The 27,247-nt window shown below is 39.3% G+C and overlaps 1 protein-coding gene across 5 annotated transcripts in view; it reads left to right on the top strand.

The window, feature by feature from the left end:
* prr16 (proline rich 16) overlaps positions 1-27,247 on the top strand; it is a 168,994-nt gene that overhangs the window by 107,624 nt on the left and 34,123 nt on the right. For 4 of the 5 annotated variants that reach the window (XM_016994856.2, XM_062972156.1, XM_062972155.1 and 1 more), the window contains one exon: positions 19-916. In XM_016994856.2, the coding sequence (XP_016850345.1) occupies positions 19-780 (762 nt within the window). In that variant the 3' untranslated portion in view covers positions 781-916. The remainder of the gene's footprint in view (positions 1-18; positions 917-27,247) is intronic. The other variant, XM_016994857.2, reaches the window with a different exon arrangement.

Below are 27,247 nucleotides of genomic sequence, written 5' to 3'. Positions count from 1 at the left end.
TGTTTGGTTCCCATGCAGGTGGTCGACCAGATTGATACATTGACTTCTGACCTTCAGTTGGAGGATGAGATGACGGACAGCTCAAAAACAGACACATTGAACAGCAGCTCAAGTAGCACAACAGCATCAAGCTTGGAAAAAATCAAGGTGCGAGCCAACGCACCGCTCATCAAGCCCCCAGCCCACCCATCTGCCATTCTTACAGTTCTAAGGAAACCCAATCCCCCACCTCCTCCTCCACGGCTGACTCCTGTGAAGTGTGAGGACTCTCACCGGCCAGTTATCCCTCCCAACCCTGTAAAGACTAATGGGACTCTACTACGAAATGGAGGTTTACCAGGTGGACCAAATAAAATTCCAAATGGAGATATATGTTGTATATCTAACAGTAACTTGGACAAAGTTCAAATGCAACCTTTGATGCACAGACCTGAAAAAGACAGGTGTCCTCAGACTGGAACACGGGAACGGGTACGATTTAATGAAAAGGTGCAGTACCATGGCTATTGTGCGGATTGTGATGTTCGATACAATATTAAAAACAGGGAGGTTCACTTGCACAGTGAACCTCCCCATGTGCCGGGAAAGCTTCCTCACCAATGTCCTCCCTTACCACCACCACCACCTCCACTACCTCCTTTTCCACTAGAAAATGGAGGGATGGGAATAAGTCCCAGTAGTAGCTTTCCCCCTCTCAGACCTGCAACTGTGCCTCCTCCACAAACTGCACCAAAACCCCAGAAGACTATCTTGAGAAAATCAACCACTACAACAGTGTGATGTTATCCCATTTGGAAAACTGTTTTTTTTCTTCTTATGTATAAACATAAAAGGTAATGAGCACTTTCTACTCAAGCAATAAAAAGCCCAAATATATTGCATCCTTTCTTCTATGAAGTGGCATAAAACTCATGTGGTAAGTAAAGAGAGTGAGAGCATTGCTTAATGTTGGTTGATGCACTTGTTACCAAATTTCATGTTTAAAGGCCAATATATTCATTGGGCAGCAGGCAGAACATTAATGAGGATAGTGCAGTAGCAATCACTGATAAAGAAAAATCTTTTTCAAAAGACAACAGAGACTGAGTGTCTCTTATCTGGACATCTGAAATCCAAAATATTCCAAAATCCAAAACTGTCCATGTGGATGACTTGAGATAATGGCCCCTTTGCTGTTTGATAGTTCAGTGTAGACAAACTTTGTTTTACATCCAAAATTATGAAAAATATTTTTAAAAAATTACTGTCAGATTATGTATATAAGGTATATGTGAAACATAAATGTATTTTATTTTTAGATGGGTTCCATTGCCAAGGTGTCCCATTATGTATCTATATTGCAATATAGATATTTCAAAATATGATAAATGTGTAAAATCCAGAATACTTTTGGCCCACGCATTTTGAATAAGGGAAACCCAACCTGTAATTTGTTCAACAGAATACGTTTTTCATACTATAGTGTATTTTTAAAATGCAAAGGAAATATGTACCAGAAGCAAATAAATGTCCTGGAATATTGTATTGTAAAACCATGTTTGACAGCCCAAAGTACTTATATTCAGAATCTTGAGTGAGATATATATATATTTTATACTGATATTCTTGAAGTAAAACACTGTGTGTTGCATCATTGCATTTTAAGCCTTAACAGCTAAAGCAAGTCATATACCTTTTCACAAGAGGATTGTGTTTCTCTGGTTTTCCCAACTTGCCATTTTAAAAAAGCCCTCCATTTGGGTTACAATCTTCTGACTTTGGAATACATGGCTTTCATGGCTGCTCTAAGGGTTGCAGACTCTTTTTCTAGGGGAACCTTTTATTTGTTCTACTGGTAGACAAAGAATAAAAATGGCCATTTTTAATAACGTAGTGCTTTTAATGAGAGGACTTTTATTATAGAATGCTATACTGCATTTAACTGTATTATTTTTGAATGTCATGTTTTAAATTGTTTTTGTTATAGATGGATTAATTGCATTTTAATTCACCCTTTTGAATGATTAAGCTAAATTGATTTGTTTTACTTTATTAGCTCTCTCAAGCCTTAGTTTTGTGAGAGGAAGTAAGACAGAAATAAAGTTGTTTCTATTATTACTACTGCATCCCATTGGGTTCAGTGGGGGATGTTTCCAATAATATAACTCACTTTTATGTAGAGGGTTGTGTCAGCTAACCTCCCTACCCACTAGCTACACCTTGTCTACCTTATTTATCCTGTTTGTACCTACTACCAGTTTAGTAACTTGGCTGCTCTTGTCAATGCCTTTGGTATAGCACTTCAGGGCCCCAGTAACTCACAGTCCATCTACACTGTAGAATTAATACAGTTTGATTTCATGGCTTAATGGTATGAAACTGTGGGAGTTGCAGTTTTGCAAGATCTTTAGCCTTCTCCAGCAAAGAGTGCAGGTGCCTTACCAAATTTCAGGATTCCATAGCTTTGAACCATCGCAAATAAAATGGTGACAAACTGGATTAATTATACAGTATAAAATTAATCCATATGATAATGACACCGATTATGTTTTCTGCTATGATAGAAGAAAATGTAATATAATATTTCCAACCCTAGCTGAATACTGTACACAGGAATGGTATTCCCATTGGAATGATGGGATCTACTCTTAATTGTATGAAATTAAGTATCCAATAGGCTTAAGTTGTCAATTGGTTTAAAAACAAGTGCTTACTTTGCTGCCTCAACATTTGATCTAGAAGTGTCAGCAATGTTTTCCCAAGACAGTCTTGGAAGCAAACTTTCAATGCTCTTAAAAGTTTTTTTTTTTGGCTAAGCAAGTTCAGCCCTGCTTAATACTTGAATGGGAGACCATAAATGAATACCAGTACTGTAGACTATGTTTCAGAAGAAACTGATAAAACCACCTCTGAGGATTTTTCACTTAAGAAAACCTTCTGACATTCATAGTACCGTCACAAGTCAACAGGTAACTTCAAGGCATATGCACATTCAGAAAATAATTTTCCCCCTCCAGTTCAAAATTCAATTAACTTTGGGATTTTTCCTCCTCTGAAAACAAATCCAGTGTGTTTTTGCATCAGCTTTGCACATCTATAGTTGAAGCACTTGAGTTTGTCTGTTTTCTACCAATGAGGTAGAAATGCAGTTAGGACCACTTACATATGAAATCTTCTAAATGGAAACTGTAGGACATTATTACAAAGAATAATATGAAAATTTGAAAATGTGAGCACTGTTATCCATAGAAGAGAATGTTGTAATTGTAAAGACTTAATGGAAACAAAGGGTTCTTCCAGACATAATTAAATCTTGGGATTGAGTTGCCGCTCCCAACCCAAATCCTGGGCTTTCCCTTGGGGGTTGGCTACACGCTCTAGTCCAGGGGTCCCCAAACTTTTTAAACAGGGGGCCAGTTCATGATCCTTCGGACCGTTGGAGGGCTGGACTATAGTTGGCCACCGAGCAATAATAATAATAATAATAATAATAATAATAATAATAATAATAATAATAATAATAATAAAAACATCACATGGTCCCAGACACTTGGGAAGTGTTCGACTTGTGATTTTGTGATATGAAATCCAGCATATTTATCTTGTTTGCTGTGTCATACAATAAACTAATAATAATAATAATAATGTTAATAATAATAATAATAATAATAATAATAATGTGATTTTGTGATACGAAATCCAGCATATCTATCTTGTTTGCCGTGTCATACAATATAATAATAATAATAATAATAATAATAATAATAATAATAATAATGGTTGTAAGAGAAGAAGAGACCCCTTGGGTCATTTAGTCCAACCCCCTTCTGCCCTTGTGCCGTGGGGGCCGGATAAATAGCTTCGATGGGCCACATCCGGCCCCGGGCCTTAGTTTGGGGACCCCTGCTCTAGTCAATCAGAGACTGACTTGGCAGGGCACCCAGCTAACCCACAAGCCCCCCACTTCACTTCACTTCACTTCACTTTATTTCTTAATTAGTTGCTCTCCACCAGAGTGCTCTGAGCGACTTACAATTTAAAATATCATTCCACAATATAAAAAACATTCATCATAAAAGCATTCAACATAAAAACATTCAACCTAAAAACATTCAACAGTGACTATTTGGCAAATTAGATCTGATTTACTTAAATGCACAACCAAACAGTCAAGTCTTGAGCGCTTTTCCAAAAGGTCGCAACTCTGACATTGCTCTAAGATATGGAGGCAATGAGTTCCACAGAATTGGAGCATAGATCGAAAAGGCTCTACACCTTGTAGCTTCCAGGTGTACACTTCCACCCCAAAACGTACCTGAGAGTCCTGTCCTCTAGAGAGCTTTCATCATGTGCAAAAATGAGGTAAATTGAGGAGGAGGTAAATGGAGGAGGAGGGGAATCACTCCCCCCACCTCCTAATACATCATTTTTGTGCCTCAGGGAGCTCTCCAGAGGGGCCTGCACTGTTGGCAGCCCCCTCAGGTAAGTTTTAGGTGGGAGGAATGGGGAGCTGGGAGGGGAGAGAGGATGCCATCCTGCTCCTTCAAGCTCTTAGAGCCCAAAGGGCCAGGATCGTTGTGGGAGTTGACCTCCAGGATTTCAAGATCAGTCCCAGGTTTCAGTTCTCACAGGGCTCTTAAGGTCCAGCTCTTTCCGGGTGTTTTATTAATCTGGAGCAAACTCAGGTAAAACTGAAACAGGTCCCACATTTTGGGCATGTATGGAAGGGCCCAAAGTGTAAGCTCTAATCAAAGGGGTTTTTTTGTGTATGTGCACAGCTTGAATAATAATAACTTTGCACATATTTATGTAGAAAATGGTGTTCAGAATAACATATTCATACAGAAGTCTTCAATGACGCCCAAAGAGTTAAAATTAAACAAAGCAACAATTTTGTAAAATTGTGTTTGTACAAAGCCTATTGAGATTGATGAACTTTCACACCTAGCTATGCTACATTATAGTCTTGAAGTGTCAACTTTTGGAGCTCCATAAATTAAATCAATGTTTTATACTGGTGCAAGCAGATGTGACTTGCCAGTTGTTATCCTGCAACTCCTGTCATGGCCTAGCCAGCATAAAGTATGATAGGAGATGCTGGGAGTTGCAGCAATACAATATTTTGCAGATCACCATAGGTACTCAGCATTTTATACCATTATATGTTCTCATTCTCTGTTTGATATTCATTTTTTCTTCATTTACACCCAACACAAATAATATAAGCTTTTAAATTATTCTTACTGCTTTGGGTTTTTGTTTTGTATTTTTCTGCCTTAATAGAGTATTTTTACTCATGTTTGATACATGTGTGATATATGATAACACCTACCTTTAACATTCATCAACTCATGACCTCATAAAAGTGATAGTTTACACTTATGACAAGATGTTGATAGACTATAGTTAGTTATAACTAGCCAATGATGAAATATACAGGATAGTTCATTGCTTTTACATTTCTGGCATTCCAAAATCCTATTTCCTCCTCAGATCCCTATCTCCTAAAATTTTTATTCACCCTATTAATTCAGTCCCAAATTATACTGTGATTAGGGAGTGGATAATTGTTCTGCATTGCAAGGAAAGCCAGTGGTGTGCAGGGAAATATTGACTGATTAGATTTGTTTTAATTTTATTTGTTCATAGATATTTTATTTACTATAGAGATGACAGTAAGGGGCTTCACCTTCCTCTTCTTATACCAGCTGAAGGAAAGCCCCTAAAGCCACCTTGGTTGGGAAGCCATCTTCATATGCCTCCTATATGAATTGCTCATGGGCCTTTCCTTAAATTATAAAAAATGTATATAATCTGTCCAGCAGGCCTGCAAGAAGCAGCTGAGATTAATGTTGGAATGAGTTGTATACAGTTGCATTTCCTATATGAAGGAAGCATGGGCTGATACCTTTATTTGTAGAGAAAAGCATTGTTGCCATGAGTTCCAGGGTTTTCAAGCAGAAGGTAGTGGTATAGTAGTTTGACTATTGAATTAGTACTGTGGAGATGGGTTTTCAATCTGCACTGGGTGACTTTTTTAGAGGAAAGCAAGGGAAAATGCCTTCTGAACCAACCTTGCCAAGAAAAACCCATGATAGATTTGCCTTAGGGGTTCTCATAAAATACAAATGATTTGAACATTCACAACAACAACATTCATAGTTCTCATCATATGACATACATTTAAATTTAGATAACACATGCAGAATAAAAAAAAACTTTATATAAGCATTTTTAAGCACAGTCATAATGCTATTCAAGGAGAAGATTAAAGGATTGTTTATATTATCTGCTGGAACTAGATCACATCACGTTTAACTAGATCACGTCACGAATACAGAATGAGTTTGACAAATGTTACTATATCTTAAAAATGAAAGATATTTGAATATTATCAACAAAAATTAAAAAATAATTTAGAATATTTTATTGTTTAATATAAAAGAATTTAAAGAAACAGCCATTTGAGAAGTAATATTTTATCAAAAATAATACAACTGGTTAATAACTTTAAGTTAAGTGCATTATTTAGAGCACTTAAAGTGTGGGTGCAATTAATGTTTCTGTGCAGGGAGCCTTGAATGGATTATAATCTTCACTCATTATAAATTGGAATCTTCAATTTTCAGAATCAATTAGAATAGAATTTGTACTTGCATAATTTAATGTAGAGTCCACAGTGTCTGAGCGACAGAAGTGCACAATGATGTAGCTCATAAAAAATTCAGCAACATTTCTATCCTAGTTGTGTATCCGATAATGATGGGTAATCTCTGTTGGTTTGATTTAGAATCGGCTCAGTGTTTAGGAGCTTTATTTACAAGCCTACAGGAAAAAGGTCATCTGTTTTCCAAGAGTTTTCTCCCATGCCATTAAGTTTGCTACAAATATGTGAATTTCTGACTTGCTTCTGGGAATTATACTTTGAGTTTGTTACCATATCCATAATTAACATCGTAGCAAAAATTCATGCTGCAATGTCAGGATTAAGATATTCTACCAGTTTTTGTTCATTCGACAAGAGTATTGCTCAACAAACTTAAAGAGAAAGTGACAAGAGATCTTTGTATTTATGGACTTTCTGAATTCATATAATATAATATATAAATTGGTTCTACCTATATTATAAAATGAATTCTTAACTTTTCAATACAGAATTTAGAGAAATGAATAAATAAGAATAGGAAGTGCTATGTGTACATAAAGGCTCTGCATGTCTAAAAAATCTCAAGGATGTTATTCTGGATGGTGGTGTGGTTATTAAGTGTGGCAGAATGTGTGAAGTGCTACCCTGTATGGCTAGCCCACAAAATAGATGCAGTGATTTGAATGGCTCTTCAACTAAAAAATGGAGGACAATCTCTATCCTTCTGAAGGTGTTACCTGCCATCTGATCCATTATTTCAAGATGGAAAATAATGTCCTGTATTATCTTTCTTGCTTTCTCCTTTCACATACACACACCTCTCCAGATACTATCTTCTGTAATATATTATGCAAAACATTAGTATGTTTATTGTACTTTCATGATCTGTGACACAAATTGTTTGTATAGACTTGTTGATTATTCTTTTACCAAATGCTTCTGGAAGCTTGAGATGTTGTATAGGGAGATGTCATAGAATCTACTTCTTGAACATTACACCATATCAAAATGCAAAAGGAATAATGCTGTTCTGGGTCTCTTGTGTGTTTAATTGATAGATGTTATCATCTCTCAGTTTCAAAGAGCTATCATATGGTTAATAGGCAGGAATATACACACACAGTCCAGCTAGATTTCAAGCTGTTTAAAAATGATTTTTTAATGTTGTTGTTAGCAAGGTAACATGAGAGAGTGAAAAGAGAATGGAAATCTCAGCACTTTCACAAATATAGTGTTGTACAGTTGTTTGAATTAAAAATATAGTACACCAAATGGTAATATAAGATATTGCAATAGTATAACAAGAGCGGGCCCACTGGATCTTGATTTACAGTGACCACAAATTGTTGTTCCCCATATTATTAAATGGTGGCAGTGTGAATGCAGACATGCGAAAGCATATATGTTCACCATCATTTAATAATATGGGCCATGATCATTCTTGTGAGTATATGTTTTTGTAACCATGGTAGGATACAGCTGTAGAATAGAATAGCTTTACTTGTCATTGTGCTATTTCACAACAAAATTACATGCTACAAAACAACACATCCATCTCTCCCACACCACCACACAGCCCACAATTCCACATCAGTGCAAAACCATGGAGTTCAACATAGCTCCAGCTCTATGATAAAAGCTATTCTTCAGTCTGTGTGTCCTAGTCTTTGCCACCCTGTACCATCTGCCAGATGGTAATAACTCAAAAAATATATACCAGGTGTGATGGATCCTCAAGAAGTATCTTGACTCAGTGGGAATTATAAAGTTCTTCCAAAGAGGGGAGAAGGCAACCAATGATTTGTTGTGCAGAAGTGGTAACCCTTTGGAGCGCCTTCCTATCTGCCTCTATTCAGCTACCAAACCATGCACAGATGCAGTAGGTTAGGGGATTCTCTTAGAAGTCTCAGGCAGTACTGTCTCTGCTGGGCCCTCTTGACCAATTCTGCCATATGGGTACCCGAGGTACTCAGTTATATATCTATACTTATGGGTATGGCAGTGTTTCTTTGATGGTAGTTATGCTCTACTAGAATTAGAATGGACTCAAATGTCCATTCAAAGGAATCTTTAATTCCTCTTTTAATCTGCATTATAAGCACATCTTTTTCTCTATATTCAAATTGGAATGTTTTTCAACTGAGACATGGATGAAATCTAGGCAGTTCTTGGGGATCCTTTTCCAGCTGTCAGCAAGCCTCTGAATAGTCAAAACAAATTATTTGAAGCCTTATTTAAGTCTTGGCAAGTTGAATATTTTCTCCAACAAGCAAACAAAGCATAGCTTAGTTTTATTAAGATATATTGAGAAATAAATCTTCATGAAACCGTTTTCTCAGAGTGCCAAACAGTCCAATTGAATTACTTTTAGCTGGTTTCTGTGCAGGGAATTGGAACTTTTTCTACCTGTGTTGTCGAAGGCTTTCATAACCGGAATCACTGGGTTGCTGTGAGTTTTCCAGGCTGTATGAAACATGGCCATACAGCCCAGCAACCCAGTTTTTTCTATCTGCTTTCTGATCAGAGGCCCCAGCAAAAGAAGCTAGTAGGCTCAGAGGAGAGCCCCTTCAGGCAGCAACTAACATGTTAGAGATTTTCATCCCTGTGAGATTATTTAAATATTGAGCTCACTGAAGCACATTAAGGAATTAACCCAGACTTTTCCCCAATTTGGCTTGATGCACTTTAAGCTCTTCACGTTGCAGCAAACTTTGGTAATATGGGTTTTCTAGCCATCACAGCTTGGAGTGGGCTTGAAGCTGCATTAAATGGTCAATGCCCTCTGTAGCATATGTTGCCTGAAACCAGAGAATTGTGAGCTAAGTTCCAATCTACTTTCTCACTGCAAGATTTTCCAGCTTCAAAGAACACCAACAGACCTTCCAAATACTGTGCTGTGTGGCGTGTAGATCTACAGCTAGGTGTAGATGAGCTTCCATGCCCCAGGCATTTTTAAAAACAAATGTTATGGCCATCATTTCAGCCAGAACTATCTTGAATTTTCATATTATTGAAATAACACATTTTGTGTTATGTACCGTAGATCAAAGCTGCATAAATTTGATATACTTAGAGTGGAATAAAACAGGGTCTCCCAAAATATGTATATGTTTGTACTTGCATTTGGGTGGCTGTGGGCCATTCCACACAGGCCCTATATCCCAGGATCTGATTCCTAGCTTTCTGCTTTAAACTGGATTATATGAGTTTGCACTGTCAAATAAATTGGAATAAACAGAAAACCTGGGATCAGATCCTGCAATATAGGTCCTGTCTGAAATGGCCCTGTGTTTCACTGACTGGTTGCATCTCCCTAATTTTTCAGGGAAGTCTTTCATGTCTGTCTTGAGGTGCCAGGCAGGTATCTGAAACAATGCATATGCAAATTGAACAAAGCATTAATAATGTGATAGTAATTGTTTGTTTCAATAACTATAACTATATTATCTCATATCAGAAGAGGTCTATGAAGAGAGAGCTACTGTATTTATCAACCCCGTTCTTATTGCAGCATTTGATCCTTGCATTTGTGCATCTCTTCTATAAATAATGTTCCAATGATGCCAAGGGCAGTCTTGTGTCATGCAGCCAGATCCCAGGGCTGAATTTCCAAGCCCTGAATCTGACTTCATAACATAAACATGCGAGCACCTGGCGGGAGAAGATAAAATGAGCCTGGGAACTCAGGGGTGAAAGTATAAACAATTATAATTGCTGTAGTGTGGGGGGGATAGAAACCTTGGTGGAAATGTGATCCAGAAGGTGGGGTTTGATGATGATATTTGCGTGTGATATTACGTTGCATCAGAAGTGATAAAATTAGATGTATGTAAACATTAGGTCATTCTCGACTTTTCCAAAGTCATGTATTCTTCAATAAAGATTGTGTTTGAGAGCAGCTGTCTTTGATCTGCGTTCAGACTGGTCCTTTGAAGTAAGCCTGACATTAAAGTCGAGAATCCCATTTCTCACCCTCCTGCGGAATTCGCAGTGAAGTGATAATGAGCGAGGAAGAAGATCAAAGCCCAAATGAGGCAGAGAGGCCTTTGCAAGGGGCCCGGCCGAAGAGAGAAGAGACGCTGCAAGCCATAGCTTCCTCTACGGGGTACCCCAAGCCGAACGGCGTGACCCAGAGAATTCCCAGGCTCGGAAGAGGCGTCTCTGCAGCTGCAGAAACCAGTTGGGGATCTGGAGGAAGTATGCCGGAGACCGTGGCCCTGCGGTTATCCATCCTGGAAACTAATTTATCCAGGCTGTCGGAAACCGTGGGGAGATTGGTGCCATTATTGGAAGAGAATCTCCAGAAGGAGGCCAGCCGATATGGCGCCGAGAGAGAACCAAGCAAAGAAGGGGATTGGAGCCAGAGGGGCCAGCGGGCGTCAACGCAGAGCCCCGTGGCGGCAAGGGACGAGGGAGATGAGGAATACTGGCAGGAGCTGCAGTTCCGGGACAGCATGGCGCGAGAAGTGGAGCGTCAGCGAGCCCTGGGGACCCTGAGGCCGCCGTCTCCAACAGAGCTCCCAACCCCCCGAATGGGCGTCGGGGTGGAAAGGCCACTGGGGCCAGGGATCGGGTCCAGTGGATTCGCAGACGAAGGCGGAGAGGAGCGGGGGGTCCAGGAAGAGGAGGAGGATGTGCCGTACGACGAGGAAAGGCGAGATGAGGGGGCTACAGCTAGGCCAGTATGCGGATGGGCGGAAGAGCCAACAGCGGCGGCAGACTTCCAGGAGCCGCGCAGAATGACCACCGGAGTGGGGCGCGGCGTGTTCCAAGGAGCCGCCCGAGGAAACCTGATGCAACCCTTCCCCATACCGCCCAGACAACATCAAAGGGCTGCGGAATGGATGCCTAGAAGGGAAGATCTCAAGCTGGAATACGGAGGGGAATCAGATGAACTGAACTTTTTTCTAATTAGCATTAGAGGATACATGGAAGACAACGCACACACATTTCCCTCCGAAGCAAGCAGGGTTCGAGCCATCGGCAACACACTAAAGCGAGGAGCGGCCAGCTGGTATGTGCAATTGCATGCCAGACGCGACCCATGCCTGAGGTCAGTGCCCCGCTTCCTCGCCGCACTGGAGAACCGGTTCAGAGACCGGCTAGAGCAATTGAGGGCTCGAGACCAGCTGAAAGGAATAAAACAAAGGGACAAAACGGTGCCCGAGTACGCAGAGGAATTCCTCCACCTCGCGGAAAGGGTACCGGAGTGGTCTGAAGTAACCAAAGTGGAACTATTTAAAGAGGGACTACGCCCCGAGATTTTCAGCTGGGCCGCGCACAGAGACGACCCCGAGACGCTCCAGGGATGGATTCAACTAGCGGGGCGCGTCGAATCTACCCTGGCACAAGTAAAGCGCTTCAGGAGCAGCAGCGGCCAGCAAAGACCGGTGGCGAGAGGTCGAGGAGAAACGAGGAAGCAAGAAAGACCCGGAGGGAGGCCGGGGATTCCCTCCAGAGGAGACGACAACAAACCTAAACCGGGATGCTTTGTATGTGGGAAGACGGGCCACCGAGCAGCGGAATGCTGGGCCCGGAAGGGGGAGCCGCCAAAAGCCCCAAAGCCCAAGCCAGCAACCGGGAGGCGTGCGGAGGAGGAGGTGCAGGCCCCAGAATCTTCGGAAAGATTGGTGAGTCGGGACAAACGCATGATAGTAGTACCAATTTGCCTCTCGGGGCTAGAAAATCGGGCCACCTGCAAGGCGTTTGTAGACTGCGGGTGTTCTAGGAACATTATAACCCCAGAATTAGCAGGAGCGCTGAAATGCCAGCAGATGGCACTTGACTCCCCAATTGCATTTTCGCAGCTAGATGGATCAGTCGCTGCTGGGGAAGTATCTACAAAGGAATTACGGGGAGTTCCATGCAAAATAGGCAAATGGGGAGGAAGAATATCCTTTGTGATAGCCCCTATTGCCACATACCATGTAATATTGGGGATACCATGGCTCGAACAAGCAAATCCTGAAGTAGATTGGAGAGGAAAAAGCTTAGCATTTAAAGAACAGCAGATGCAATGGGAGATAAGCAAAATTGCAGAAGAGGAGGACGAGGAAGACGAAGCAGGGGAAATAGACCCACAGCTATTGCCACCTGAATACAGAGACTTTGCGGATGTTTTCAATCAGAAAGAGGCCAGTAAATTGCCTCCCAAAAGAAATATAGAAGTAGGGATTGAAATAACCCCAGGAGCAGACTTACCAAAACCAAAAGTGTATCCCATGTCTGTGCAAGAGAAGGAGGAATTGAGAAAATACATTGATAAAAACCTGGCTCGAGGCTTCATTAAGCCATCTAATTCTCCTCTCGGGGCTCCAGTGTTATTTAGGAGAAAGAAAGACAATTCCCTAAGATTGTGCATTGATTATCGAAATTTAAACGCAATTACCAAGGACAATAAATACCCTATGCCCTTAGTCAAGGATTTAATTACCGTATTGAAGAAAGGGAGCATATTTACTAAACTGGATTTAATTGAAGCGTATCATAAATTAAGGATCAAACCGGAGGATACTTGGAAAACCGCATTTTCCTGCGCATTCGGCCATTTTGAATACGAAATTTTGCCTTTCGGGTTAAAAAATGGAAGCGGCTGCTTTATGCAGCTTATAAATGAAATACTACACCCGTTATTGTACAGAGGGGTGTTCATATTCCTTGATGATATCTTGATCATTTCTGAAGATAAGGAAAAGCACGTAAAATTGGTCCGGGAAGTTTTGCAGAGACTAAGAGAAGCAAAGCTGTACGCAAAACTGTCCAAATGTGAATTTAATAAAACTCAAATTGACTTTCTGGGATATCGGATGTCTCCAGAAGGGTTAGCTATGGATCCAGCTAAAGTAGCAGATGTGAAAGAATGGGGAGTGCCTCAAACAAGGAGGCAATTACAATCATTTCTGGGGTTTGCAAATTTTTACAGACCCTTCATAAAAGGCTTCGCACAAATAACCGCACCCCTTACAGAACTTTTAAAAACAAAAGGGAAAGGGGAGACAGCAAAAGTGAAAGCTCCCGGCGCCAAACTGAGTTGGACGCCAGAATGCCAAAAGGCATTCGAGACCTTAAAAGAATGCTTCACTGAAGGACCCATCCTAAAACACCCTGATATCAGGAGCCCTTTCATAATCCATTGCGATGCCTCAGACTGTGCGTACGGGGCAGTGCTATTGCAAAAGGATCAAAATGGGAACTTAAAACCCTGTGGATATTTGTCACGGAAGTTCAGCGAAACTGAAAAAAGTTGGCCAATATGGGAAAAAGAGGCATTAGCCATATTAAAAGCCTTAGAATGCTGGCGACACTTCCTCGAAGGAAGCGGAATCCCATTCGAAATTTGGTCTGACCATAAGAATCTCCAGTATTTAAAGTCTCCTAGAAAATTGTCCCCCAAACAAATCAGATGGGCGCAATACTTCAGCAGATTCGATTTCCAATTAAAGTTTTTTCAAGGGAAACAGAATGTCTTGGCAGATGCTCTTTCACGCATGCCTCAACACGAAGGCCTAACCACAGCAAAGGAGGGGACAATATTCTCTGACAAACAATGGGGCTTAGCTGTCAGGACAAGAGCACAAACCCAGAAGGAGGACACGGCGTTTGTCGAACTCGGCGGGGAAGATAACTGGGGAAATGAACTAAAACAGTCTTATAAAGGAGATCAATGGATCGCGTCCAACGCAGAAAAGGGGGACCAGAAGGGGGGATTTTGGTTTGTAAACAAGAAACTGTATATCCCAGCAATATTAAGGATTAAGATTCTGCATCGTTTTCACAACAACCAGAGCGCTGGTCATACAGGAATTACCAAAACAACAAAGGCAATAGCAAAACATTGTTGGTGGCCAGGAATGAGGAAGGACATAAAGAATCATGTTGTCCAATGTGATGATTGTGCCAGAAATAAATCGGGAGGAGGGAAGCCTATGGGATTGTTACAGACAGTAGCGGAACCTACCAGGCCTTGGGAATGTGTAGCTATGGACTTTGTGGGAGAACTGCCAGTCAGCAAAGGACATCGTTATATTTGGACAGTATTAGACCTGTTTTCTAAACAGGCCCACTTTATAGCACTGACGAAGCTACCATCGGCTGAGAAACTAGCTGAATTGTACATAAACCATATTTACAAATTACATGGATGTCCAAGTAGAGTAGTCAGTGACAGAGGAGTACAATTCACAGCAAAATTTTGGGAAAAATTCTTGGAAATGCTAGGAGCAGAAAGGAGTTTAAGTTCTGCTTTTCACCCCATGACAAACGGGGCGGTAGAACGTACTCAGCAAACGCTTGGGCAGTTCCTTCGAATGTACTCTAACATGAGACAAAATGACTGGTCTAGGTGGTTGGCGTTTGCGGAACTAGCCTTTAATTCAACTATACATTCAGCAACAAACAAAACCCCCTTTGAAGTAGTTTACGGGTATGAAATACAACCTTTACCCCAATTGCCGAGGTGGACAGAAAATGAAGGAACAGAGGCAGGGAAATGGAAAACGCAAATGATGGAATGTTGGAATCAAGTGACTGCTTCGTTAAAAGAAGCACACAAAAAGTATAAAACGTTCGCAGACAGAAAGAGGGTGGAAGGCGATAAATTAGATAAAGGAGATCTAGTGTGGTTAAGTACCCAAAACATCAAATTGGGGTTACCTTCAAGAAAACTGGGCCCCAAATATATTGGACCATTCAGAATACAGGGTGTTATCAATGAAGTGACTTTCCAATTGGCATTGCCAAAAAGTTTAGGGAAAATACACCCAGTCTTCCATCGCAGCTTGCTGAAAAAATATATGGGGACTTTAGACAAAATGGACCCATAGAGTTATTGTTTGATTTGTTTCAGGACTATGGTGAAAGAAGAACCGAAGAGGAGGACGAAGAAAACGGGGGCGCCATGTCATGCAGCCAGATCCCAGGGCTGAATTTCCAAGCCCTGAATCTGACTTCATAACATAAACATGCGAGCACCTGGCGGGAGAAGATAAAATGAGCCTGGGAACTCAGGGGTGAAAGTATAAACAATTATAATTGCTGTAGTGTGGGGGGGATAGAAACCTTGGTGGAAATGTGATCCAGAAGGTGGGGTTTGATGATGATATTTGCGTGTGATATTACGTTGCATCAGAAGTGATAAAATTAGATGTATGTAAACATTAGGTCATTCTCGACTTTTCCAAAGTCATGTATTCTTCAATAAAGATTGTGTTTGAGAGCAGCTGTCTTTGATCTGCGTTCAGACTGGTCCTTTGAAGTAAGCCTGACAGTCTTGTATGTTGGTTCATAGATAAAATGCTCCCATTGGAAAAATTAGATCTCTACAGAAGTTCTTTCTGCTCCAGTTTTGATAAGTCTTCCCATTTTCTAATGGCATATGTGTTGTGCAAATAGTTGGTTTTATACTCTTAGGAGTAAGACACAAACAATGATGGAAAAGGGAAAAAAGGAGAAACACTGCAGTTTTATTTTTTAAATCTCAAGTATAATTTTAGCATTGCACAAGGACCGTAATACTGGTTGATGCAGCTGCCAACTGGTGCTCAACCATCCTCATTGCTGGAAAACAATAGGAATGGCAGGTATGATGGATCCACAGCATACCGAACTGCTGTGCGGTATCTTTCTCATGTCACTTCAGAGTGAGACCAATCTTACACAGACAGACAGACAGACAGCAGACAGACAGACACACACACACACTATAGTCCAGGGCCCTGATTCTCACCTCCAAGGTCACTTAAGAAAGCCTGCTGTTTAGTCTTATTCATTTTTTTGGATCCACTCTGGGGCACAAACATGCCAGCCTCCATAAATAAAATTTTGATGAAAAGTATTCATGTATTAACAATCATTCTGTAATGGCAGCTAAAAATTTTTGTGAGGGAAGCAACAAACATACATGGAGTATAGGCCAATTCTCCGCTGAGTGAAATTCTTCTTCAGACCCATCAGTTGGCACACCTTATGAATAAGACAATGCCTAAGACATTAAAATACATTTTTAAATGGATGGGTGAGTGGGGTAGTCTAAGAAAATATGGAGTTGGCCACCTTATTTTCCTTCTTTTATATGAGTGGTGATAGACCCGAATGGAGCCTACTCAGGCCACCCTAAGACCTGTCAAGCCATTTGATTGGCTGGTGATCTGTGCAGCAGTATAGTTGTCAGGACAAGAAAAAGGCAATTTGCTGTCCAGAAGGGTCTGTATGTTTATAGTGCAACTAGGGATCCAGAGTGAGCATGGATTCTATCTGTAGTAAAATGATAACAAAAACAATTTATTTTTTGAAAAAGTACAAACATCCTAGAGAGTTTGTAGAATATCCTGTGAATACTCTGAGGGATTTTATGTGTAGTATATTTCACTGGGAACTAACATGAGGGAAATATCTTTTATATCAGTGCTTTTCAGGCCATATTATGTGAGGGACCAGCAATTTTTCTTCTAGTGTGCCAGGTAATAGTATCCTATTTGTGCCCATTGGCTACAATGATTGCTTTTTTTCCTGGAAATTCACAGTGGATAGGGAATGGATGACTCATGGACTGGCACCTGTCCACAAATCACCACTTCAAATAGTGCTGTTTTATATCAAGGCCTTTCCTTTTAATCCTAATGGCTTTCATAGTGTAGCTATTTTTTCATTTTACCTTTTATTATACTTGAGTGTTGATGAGAATCAAAATTACTTGACAGTTTTTCATTCATGAAGTTAATTAAAGAAAAATATTGTGAGCACTTTGTGAAATGAAAAATTGGTTAAAAGCATGTGTTCGAGCTTGAAAATTAAGAAAATAATATTTAACTGTCTTAATGTAAATATGAGGTTTCTACAAACAGCTGCATTTTTAAAAAGTCTACAAATGAGTCTGCTGACACCATGCCATTTTTGCACACTGCTTTTAAATGAATTTCTGCTTATTCCCTCTATTCAGTTATTGAAAAGAAGTAGTGGTGAGTCTTTTACAACTCTTCAGAAAGGAAATGTATAATTATTGAAGTATGCTGATTAAATGTTCTTCTACTCTGACAGGTAAAATAGGGAGGGGCGGGGGATAATGTTCATTTCAGTTCTAGCATGAGTTATGCCATTTAATGGATTAGAAAGATTAAAACTATGAAGACAGAAAATTGTAATGGGAAAATGGGGGGAATAGAGATTAATGTTTTAATTCTAATATTCTAGGTATAAAGAATCCACCAACATCTGATGATCTGTGTGACATAATAGCACTAGTAATCTCTCTCATGTTACAGGTAGATTGAATATTAGCAAAAGTACCCAGCTTTTATTTACATGGTAGCCATTCTGAGCATGGTAGCCATTCTGAAAGTAGAGTTAATGTGTCACATCGATTTGTACACTATTTATCACCCCATCTTCATCTCTGATAACAAGCTGGCACCATTTCCCCCATGATCCTTTTTTCCTTTCCATTACTTGTCATGAAGACAGAACAGGAGGTACTTGCTGCAAGACCAGGAGAACCAGCTTCAGTGCTAGTGATACGTGATAGATAGAAAGAAATGCATACTGAACATTGGAGTAGGTCATATCCAATCAGAGATGAGAATCATGTATCATGCAGTACATGGGACAGACACTTCTTGGGACATTTGCATAGCTTACCAACCATATTTTTGTTTTGTTTTAAAAATGAGAATTCTTGCTCCTGAAAACCTCTTCTCCCCCCCAAAAAATATTCTCTAGCTAAAAAGATGTATTTCCTACATTATTCTAGCTAAAATCTGCTTTCTAAAAATAGAAAGTGTTGTTTTAAAACACATAGAAGGTGCAGTGTACCCCTGCAGGGTTGTAGACCCATCAAAATAACTTTTGGACACCTGGAGCTTATCCACTCTCATTTAGGTTAAGAGCTAGATCCTCTGGGAATGCATGTATAAGAGAAAATGTATTTTGGGAACACATTTGGGAGCAGTATTATTCCACCAAGCTGATGCTAATATTAATGTTATCATTGCTATTAGATTTTTTAAATTTTCTGTTTGCTGTTTATTTGGTTCTGTTTTTCTAAACAGCAAGTAGTAAGGATTTGGACAAGGACTGTGGTGTGAGGAAGAGCTGAATGTTACAGTCCTGCTGCAGGTTCTAGTCTGGACTGGGGAATTATTGCTACCATTTCGTATTTGAATTTGTTTGTACATATGTTTCTTTCAATCTCTTGCTGATCAGGATTTTTTTTTTTAAAAAAAACCCATTAGAATGAGAATTTTGATTTGTCATAATCCACCGTAACAATTTCCATCCCTTAACCCTTTTGCTTTTCCTTAAATTCTGAAATCATATTAGTATATAACTGATGTCACCCATCCCAAAGACATTATTTTTGAGTTATTTTGCATCTTTCTGTAGTTTTGTACCTTTGCGGTTTGGATGATTACCATAAACAAATGTTTAAGCCTGCCTGAGCCTGTGATAGTGCTGCTTTTGTTTGAATTATGAAAAAGGAAGTGATGCTCCTCAAAGTCCGGAGGCACAAACATTTTCCCAGATGGTTTTATGGATTGCAGGATGATTTTTTTGTCTGTAATTTTAAGTAAACTACTACAAGTCATGCTTTCCAAACCAGTTTATATGTAGAGATGTAGTTATTTTTCACTGCATGTCTCTCTGAACTTTCCAATATATTTCTTGGGTCAAAATGTGGAAAGATTATATTGAAAGAAAAATGAATTCAAAGGTGCATGTAGAAAAGAAATGCAAATGAGCATTCTGTTGGGGTGATTATACCGAGTTTTTATTTGTGAATTTTTATTTTTCCCCTTTGAAAACAGTAATTTGCTAAACAGGACAGACTTTTGATTAAACATATATAAAAATTAAATTCAGCAGAAAAGCATTGGTTTATTAGTAATTGCATATCTCTCATTTTCCTTTCTAAATAAGAGAAGTGACAAAATCGCTAGATCAGGCATCCTCAAAATGCGGCCCTCCAAATGTTTTGGCCCCTAACTCCTGGCCAGTTTGTTCAGTGATCAGAAAATCTGGGAGTTGGAGGCCCAAACAGCTGGGGGGCTGCAGTTTGAGGATGTCTGTTCTAGATCCACCAGCATGATTCTATGTTCAACTTCCAATAGAGTCATTGCAGAGGATCTACAAATAATTTAAGAAAAGCTCTATCTAGCAACCTCATCACAAAGGCCACCAGAATTGTTATGGATTGTGGTGATTCCAGTGGTGCCCATCTAAGGGTGTGGGAAACCCATCGCCCCATTCCTGCATCACCTGACTCATCCATGGGGGATGTGTCCATTGCCTGGCTTCGCCCAGTTGATCCAAGGCAACACGGGAAGTCTCCCGTCTTGCTATCATGGTTTCATGTGCCTTTGCCTTCCATTTTACAATGGAGCCTTGCTGGAAGTTGCAGTGTGTCATGGGATTAGTCGGTAGGCTCCGTTGTAAAATAGGCAAACTGGTGCATGCTGCCAAATTCACTCCCAATGAGATGCGATCGTAAGATTCCTAGAGAGACTATATTAATTAAATCAGTGAATAATCAACTCTGCAAAAGTGAAACCTGCAAATGTAGATGAATGACTTTATTTATAATTTAGCTTTTTCCCAACACCAGAATTCAACTTGGGTAAATAAAATCATGAACAACCACAACTACAATGGCAATGATATAGGAAAGTATGTACTCTACCACACAAAAAATAGAGGTCCAGCAACTGCTCTTAGCATCAGTACTTACAGTATCCAACACCAGGAAGTTACTGTTTAATTCTCAGGCTGCAGAAGCCAGGGTGATTTTGTAGCTGTTTGCTTTTTGTGCATGCATGTAACCAATGGATGCTCACTACATTTTCATGGTCAGAAGTGTCTTGAGGCACCATACATAGTTGAGAATAAATTCTTACCAAATTGCACTGCTGTGCATGTAAAGGCTTCTGTGTATGCTTATTTATTGGAGCATAGGATTGCTTGCTGTGTTCATAAAGTCCTTATTTCCCCAGAGACTAGAAACAGGTTGTTGCATTAATAATAAAAAGGAAGCCTAATTATATAGTATCCGAACAGAAGGCATAGTTGTGTCTGAGCATATTGCTAATATTTCTATGTGACATTTGTAGCTGACAGCAAAACTGTTGGGATTGAATGCTGTTAGCTTTGTGGGTAATATTAGGGCAACTGATTTAACCTTATGAAATCACATGGAAAGACTATCTGAAAGAGAAATACTGGCAAAAAAACACTGATGTTGTCAACAGATCTTCAGCTTGATGCAACATCATCACTATACTTTCTGCCATTTTGGACATGTTATCTGCTTTGAAATTGATTGGGTGATGCATTGGACCAGATATTTTATGTGGTTATAGAAGTAATTAGGCTGAAAGCAGCAACAGGAGAGACTCAAGAGAAGAACTTTACCAAGAGAATGCCAAAATGTGAGCAACTTACAGAAATTTGAGTTCCTATTAAATTGCACTTTATTTTATTCTTTACAAGCACTGAAGTGCATAAAAGATGGGCTGTGCTTTATATAATTTTTGGAAAATGTACTTACATTTTGTTAGCTTTAAGTCAAGTTTCTTCATCTCTGAAAATGAATTTTTCATTCCTGATAAACTAGTGTTTGAAGTTGTAGAGATAAACGTTCACAGACAGCTTCACCGATAACATACATTATTTTGATTAAACTTCAGTTTCTTTCTCTACATTTTGTCAGTTTTCCCACCAAGTATTTCCACAATTGACAAGACAAATAGCTATTAAATTAGTGTAGCCCTAATTCAGCATGTAATACCAATCTAAATATGAAAGCAAAATATGTCAGGTATGATACCAGTTGTTTCAAGAGATCAAACATTTGAATCAGTTAATATCTGTAAAGTCTTTGAAATGCAACCAATACGCTGGAGCATGGAAGACCAATCTTCATCATAACAATAAGCTCATAATGTTCTTTTCAACATACTCCATCCCAGTCTTCCTTTTTGCTATCCCTCTCTTCCACTAGTCAACATTTTGTGCCTACTGAGCGTGCTTAGTCCTCATTAAACTATTTAGCAGTGGGATGGTGCCATTTTTACCTAAGAATCATAGTGAATTGTTTTTCTATTAACATTTGATTTTACACTATTGTCTCATGCAGGCAAATCCTACATATGTATTATAATACCCAGAAATAGGATTTACTGTAAAAACTGATTATGGCTTGCAGCAGGAAGGCATAACCTGTAATAACTCTCTAATTTGTTTTGATGTACAAATAATAATGTTGTGCTTTTGAAATAACAAAACATTCTGAATACTTGAGAGGAGAAATGTGTACATGAGTGGAAAGACTGGCAGATCAGATTTTCTAATTGAGATGTCTCTTACATCTGCTAGAAACAATGCAAGCGTCATTGTGACTTTAATTTTCTCTTGTTTTAGGAAACAAAATAGAAGAACTTTGTTCTCGCCAGAAACTCTTTCCCTTTCTTTTGCCTTCCTATTTACCAGCTGCAGGAAGTGGAAAGACGCTCTTTTTTTCACTAGTGAAAATAAAAGGAAAAATTGCAGATATTAAAACAAAACAAAACTCCCTCCAAAAGGTAAAGATTAATTGGACTATATACAGTTAATTTAAATAGTGCCAATCCACTGACTCAATTATGCTTAATTGTTGAATTAACAAGTCTCAGGTATTCAATGGGTCTAGTCCAGTTGGGATTAAAGATTGGATTTAGTCCATTATAAATAAGTGTAAAATAAGCTAGTGGAAAACCAACTATCTCATTTGCATTAGAAAGTCATGTAATGCTTTTGAGATTTGAGGTAGCAGTACTTCAGATCTGCATACATGAGAATAGCTATAAATAGATATTTCTAGAGCTGCTGTATTGAAAAGTGTAATTGGGGACTGGAAGAAAACACATATTTTTCAAGGCTTCGACATTTCCAAAAACTTTTCATCTCTGTTTTCACATTGCTCAATTCCTGAAATAAGGTGAAATTTGGTCTGTTGGAGTAGAATCTTATATTACCCATTGGCCTAAATCATTTATAATTTTTGCAGTTGTCATATTTGCAGTAACTCAGAATAATGTATAATTTGCTATTCTATTATTATGTTATTTGAGATGTATTAATTAAATTAATTCTCTCTCTTGATAAAAGCTTGTTTTAAAATACTGGCTTAAATAGCATGCCTGATTCTCCATTGGAAATTGTCTACAAATAAGAATAAAGGTAGCTGCCAAATTAGATCTTCAGAATAGAACTTGTGATGTTAAATTTGACCCCATTTATGACCTCTGCACAAACATATCTGAGATCCTTTGTGAATTTAGGTCAGGTCAAGTGTAGAACAGAATAGACAACTATTAATAAAAATTATAGAGAACACTACATCTAATCAAAAGGAGCACTATAGAAGCAGACAGCACTGAAACATCCTCTTAATTTGATGCAGCTCTGTTAATCTCCGTAACAGACCCACAAAATTGCTATAAATATGCTTCCAGTCCTTCCGTTTTTATAATTATACTATATCCTTCTAGCCATTATCCATCATGTGATCCTTGTTTTCCCATAATACAGCCAGTTTGGTGACTGCAATGGCTGTCATAGTGGAATTGACCATGGTTTGCTTAATCCATGTGGAAAGGCATTACAAAAAACAAATTCTTACTTTGTCCTTGTCAGCTTCCACATTACATCACACAAGGATTGCATGCATCCAAGCTACTTTTTATTGGAATGCAAAAGAAAACACTGCTGTTTCAAAACAAGAGAATGAAAAGCCCATGTCAATATTGAGATTCCTGAAGAAATAGGAAGCATAACATAATTTATATGTGCCAGCATTCTGATAGTACTACTAAGCTGCTGCTGACGACTACTTTGTTATTGGTTCGATGATGGATATGAAAAATTGCCAACTCCATCCCAATTTGGCACAGAATTCATCCTATGTTTCCATACTAAATGGCACTGTTTGCATAAAAGGTAGATTTATCTAGGTTCTTTTCTACTTACCAGAAGTAACCATAGAGTTAATTGTCATTGATATAGCCTCCAGTGAAGAATCTTGCATAATATGGGGGCAGATGCCACCTAGCCTAAAGTAAATGCTTGCAAGTAGTGATTTCACAAGCCCTAAGTAGCTGTGTAATTATTTCTGAAGTAGCTATCATTAGAAGGAGACTTTAGAAAACACACAAAAGACATTAGAAATCACAGTGTTGCATCTTATACTGGGAAAAGGTGGGGTAGAAATTAAAAGAAACAAACTACTAAACAAGAAATCTCAAATCTAAATCTTTCAAGAGTTATAATGTCTTGTCAGAGAGTTATAAGTTTCCCCATACTATAAAATTATTTTTGAAAGCAAAAAAGGAGAGATTCTTGGGACAAGTCCCCACTGAGCCATGAAATTCCAGCAGATATTTTGTCTTTGATATTTTGTCTCAGCTTGACTACCCCACATATTTCTTGTGAAGAAGAACCATGGAGCAGAACCTGAGGCCCAATGTAGAAAAGGTAGAAAAGAAGCTTAACAAAGACATAAACATGCTATCAGAAATAGACAAGAGTAAATAAGAAACATGTAGGCAAATACAAGCCAATACGGACTTTATTTTACTGTGATAAGAAGACATTCTTATGACCTCTTACTTCCTCGGTTACTACATTATTTATGTTTGTCTAGGTTTTAGCCTCTTGGCATGCATACTATGATTCATTCATTCAATCAATCAATCAATCAATCAATCAGTATTTCAAAGGTCTTCCCCATGTGCCCCTCCTCATTCAAGTGTGTGTGTGTGTGTGTGTGTGTGTGTGTGTATATATATATACACACACACACACACACACACACACACACACACACCTACCTACAGGACCTGCCAGAGGAAATTGAATGGGGTACGCAAAAAGTTTTTTTTCAACACCCCCCCCCCCCCGTGCTGCAGGAGGCGTGACCAGGACTGGCGTGACCCTAACCCCACCTCCCGAGCCGGGCAGCCATGCCTCCCACAGCACGTGTCCTGGTTGCGGCGGGAGTTCTTCTAGGCTGCAACCTGGAAGGACTCCCGCTGCAGTGGGCGTGCATCATGGGAGGCGTGGCCAGTCCTGCCTCCCACGGCGCGTGTCCTGGCCCAGCCAGGCTGCGTGTGGCGGGACTACTTCCAGGCCACGGCCACACGCAACCTGGCTGCACCAGGGCGCCCCCCGTGGGAGGCGGGGCCAGACGTGGCCACGCCTCCCACGGCATGCGACCCCGCCTCCCAGGTGTGGGCCCACCTCCGCCAGGTTTGGCCCCGCCTCCCAGGGGCTCAATAGCGCCCCTGGGAAGGTGGCACCCAATGCGGGGGCGTGGTCAGCGTGCTGTGTTGGGCCGGGCCTGCCTACCTACCTCTCCTACTAGTAAAATCAATGACTGCTTTTTAGTGGGGTAGGAAATCGTACAGGACATTATAGAAATATTTTTTTAAAACTTTTACTTTTCTACATTTTGTTGTGTTGCAACCTGGAATTGGAATAGATTTAATTAGCTTTGTTACAATTAAATGCTCACAAGCTCCTTAACACTTTGAAGATAACAAGCATTTTTTTTCTGTGTTACAAAAACATGGTGGTAAATGCCTTTGCAAAACACTAATAACAAGGCTTATGTTAGTTTATTACTGGAACCCAATGGTAGGAGTCTAGTGTATTTTTTTGTTTGAATATAAACTGCTATATTCAATGCATTCCCAATGCAACATCAAATGTAATACAGTTCATAACTGGCGCATACATTTTATATACAACCCAGATCACCTTTGAGAAATGTAAATGCCCATATATATGTATGATTAGAGAGTCTATGTAATATCATGGAAAATATGCAGGCCAAATGAGAGCATGCAGATTTTAATACTGGATGAGTAATAAAAGATGGATCAGGTGCTTTAGGCAAGTAGCAATGCAAATAGCTTAAAATTACATAAGAGTTCCAGTCTGATTGCTTCCCAAGTTAAAACCTTTTTGTAATAATTTAAAATTACATGAAATTTGTTTTTCATTACTTCCCATGTTCAGCATATGGAGAAAGGTTTTAATAGCTTCTCCAAAAAGCTTAAATTTTTTATGAAATGCAATACATTCTGTTTGTTATAGTGATTCCCAGGTCATCTTTGCCTAGGTGAAAATTCAACATATTGTCACATCAAATCCTGTTTGCTTAATCCACATTTGCCACTAAAATCATTGTTCATGTCTCACAGGGACAACAGCCACCAAATCACATTCTTGGTAATATCTTGCAAATCATACAATACAGTTTTTTCTTGATAATTAATTGGTTGTACAAACCAGCTGCATCATCTATGTCTCCTTCTACACAGCTTTATAAAATCTGGATTATCTGCTTTGAATTGGATTATCTGGCAGTGTAGACTCACAAAATCCAGTTCAAAGCAGATAATGCGGATTATCTGCCTTGATATTCTGGATTATATGGTAGTGTCCAATGACCCAACATCAATTGTTTCCAACCTTTGGTCCACTGTTAGTTTTGAACTTCGATTCCCAGAAATCCCAACCAGTTTACCAGCTGTTAGGAATTGTGGGAGCTTGTCTAAAACACCTGGAGGACCAAAGCTTGGGAATCACATTATCTCATATTGTATGTATGGGTTGTTGGTTAGTATAAATAGGGAGGTTTATACTTTTGTTTCATGTGATATCAGAGTTTCATTTTCTACTGAAAATGGAGCAATTCTGAGATTCAAATATTTTAAATTACTGTATTTACTCGAAGATAAACCGAGTTTTTCAGCCCTTATTTATGAGCTGAAAAAGCCTCCCTCGGCTTATAATCGGGTCAAGGTCAAGGCCAGCAACAGAGCCTGCAGGCTATTGCTTGCAATATGTGATCTATTTTTTTCTTCTCCCTTATCAGTGTGTTTTCTTTTGCATAGTCTCCCTCCCTCTTAATCAAGGGAAAGTTTTGATAAGAGAAAGACACCCTTGCAAGTCAGGAAGAAGAAAAATATATATTCATTAATCTTATGAAAGCATTTTCACCTGAAATATTTATTAAACTCTCCTACAGATATATAGGCATTAACCCCTTGTAAGCTTTTGCCATCTCTATGTACCTTTATATGTGTATCTATCTATATACATTAATTTTATATATGTATTTCCCCTCATGTGTTTGCAGGTCTTTGCAAATCCTTTATACATATAGATCCATGTACCTGTGTATCTGTAGCCATACATACACATTATTTTTATACATGAATTTCCCCTCATATGTTTGCAAGTCTCTGAAAATATCTATATAAAGAGAGATGTCTGAATAGATATGAATATATTCTTACCTACCTATATATAGGGCTTGCAAATATTACAAGGGGGAAATGAATACACAAATATATATAGCCATGTCTAGATAGATATGAATATATGGCTTGCAAATATTGTAGGGGAAATGCACACACAGAGGGGATTTGCAAATGTTTCAGGGGGAAATGCATATGTGAAATTAGTGTCTATAATTATAGATCTATATCTAGCTCTGCATTGTTTATATAAGCATTAAATGTTTGCCGGCCTGAGTCCCCATGGGGAGATAGGGTGGGATCCAAATGAAGTTGTGTTGTTGTTGTTGTTGTT

The sequence above is a fragment of the Anolis carolinensis genome, chromosome 2 (assembly GCF_035594765.1).
Source record: "Anolis carolinensis isolate JA03-04 chromosome 2, rAnoCar3.1.pri, whole genome shotgun sequence".
Lineage (NCBI taxonomy): Eukaryota > Metazoa > Chordata > Lepidosauria > Squamata > Dactyloidae > Anolis > Anolis carolinensis.
Note: the sequence above shows the minus strand (reverse complement) of the source record. Positions and strands in the feature narration are given on the sequence as shown.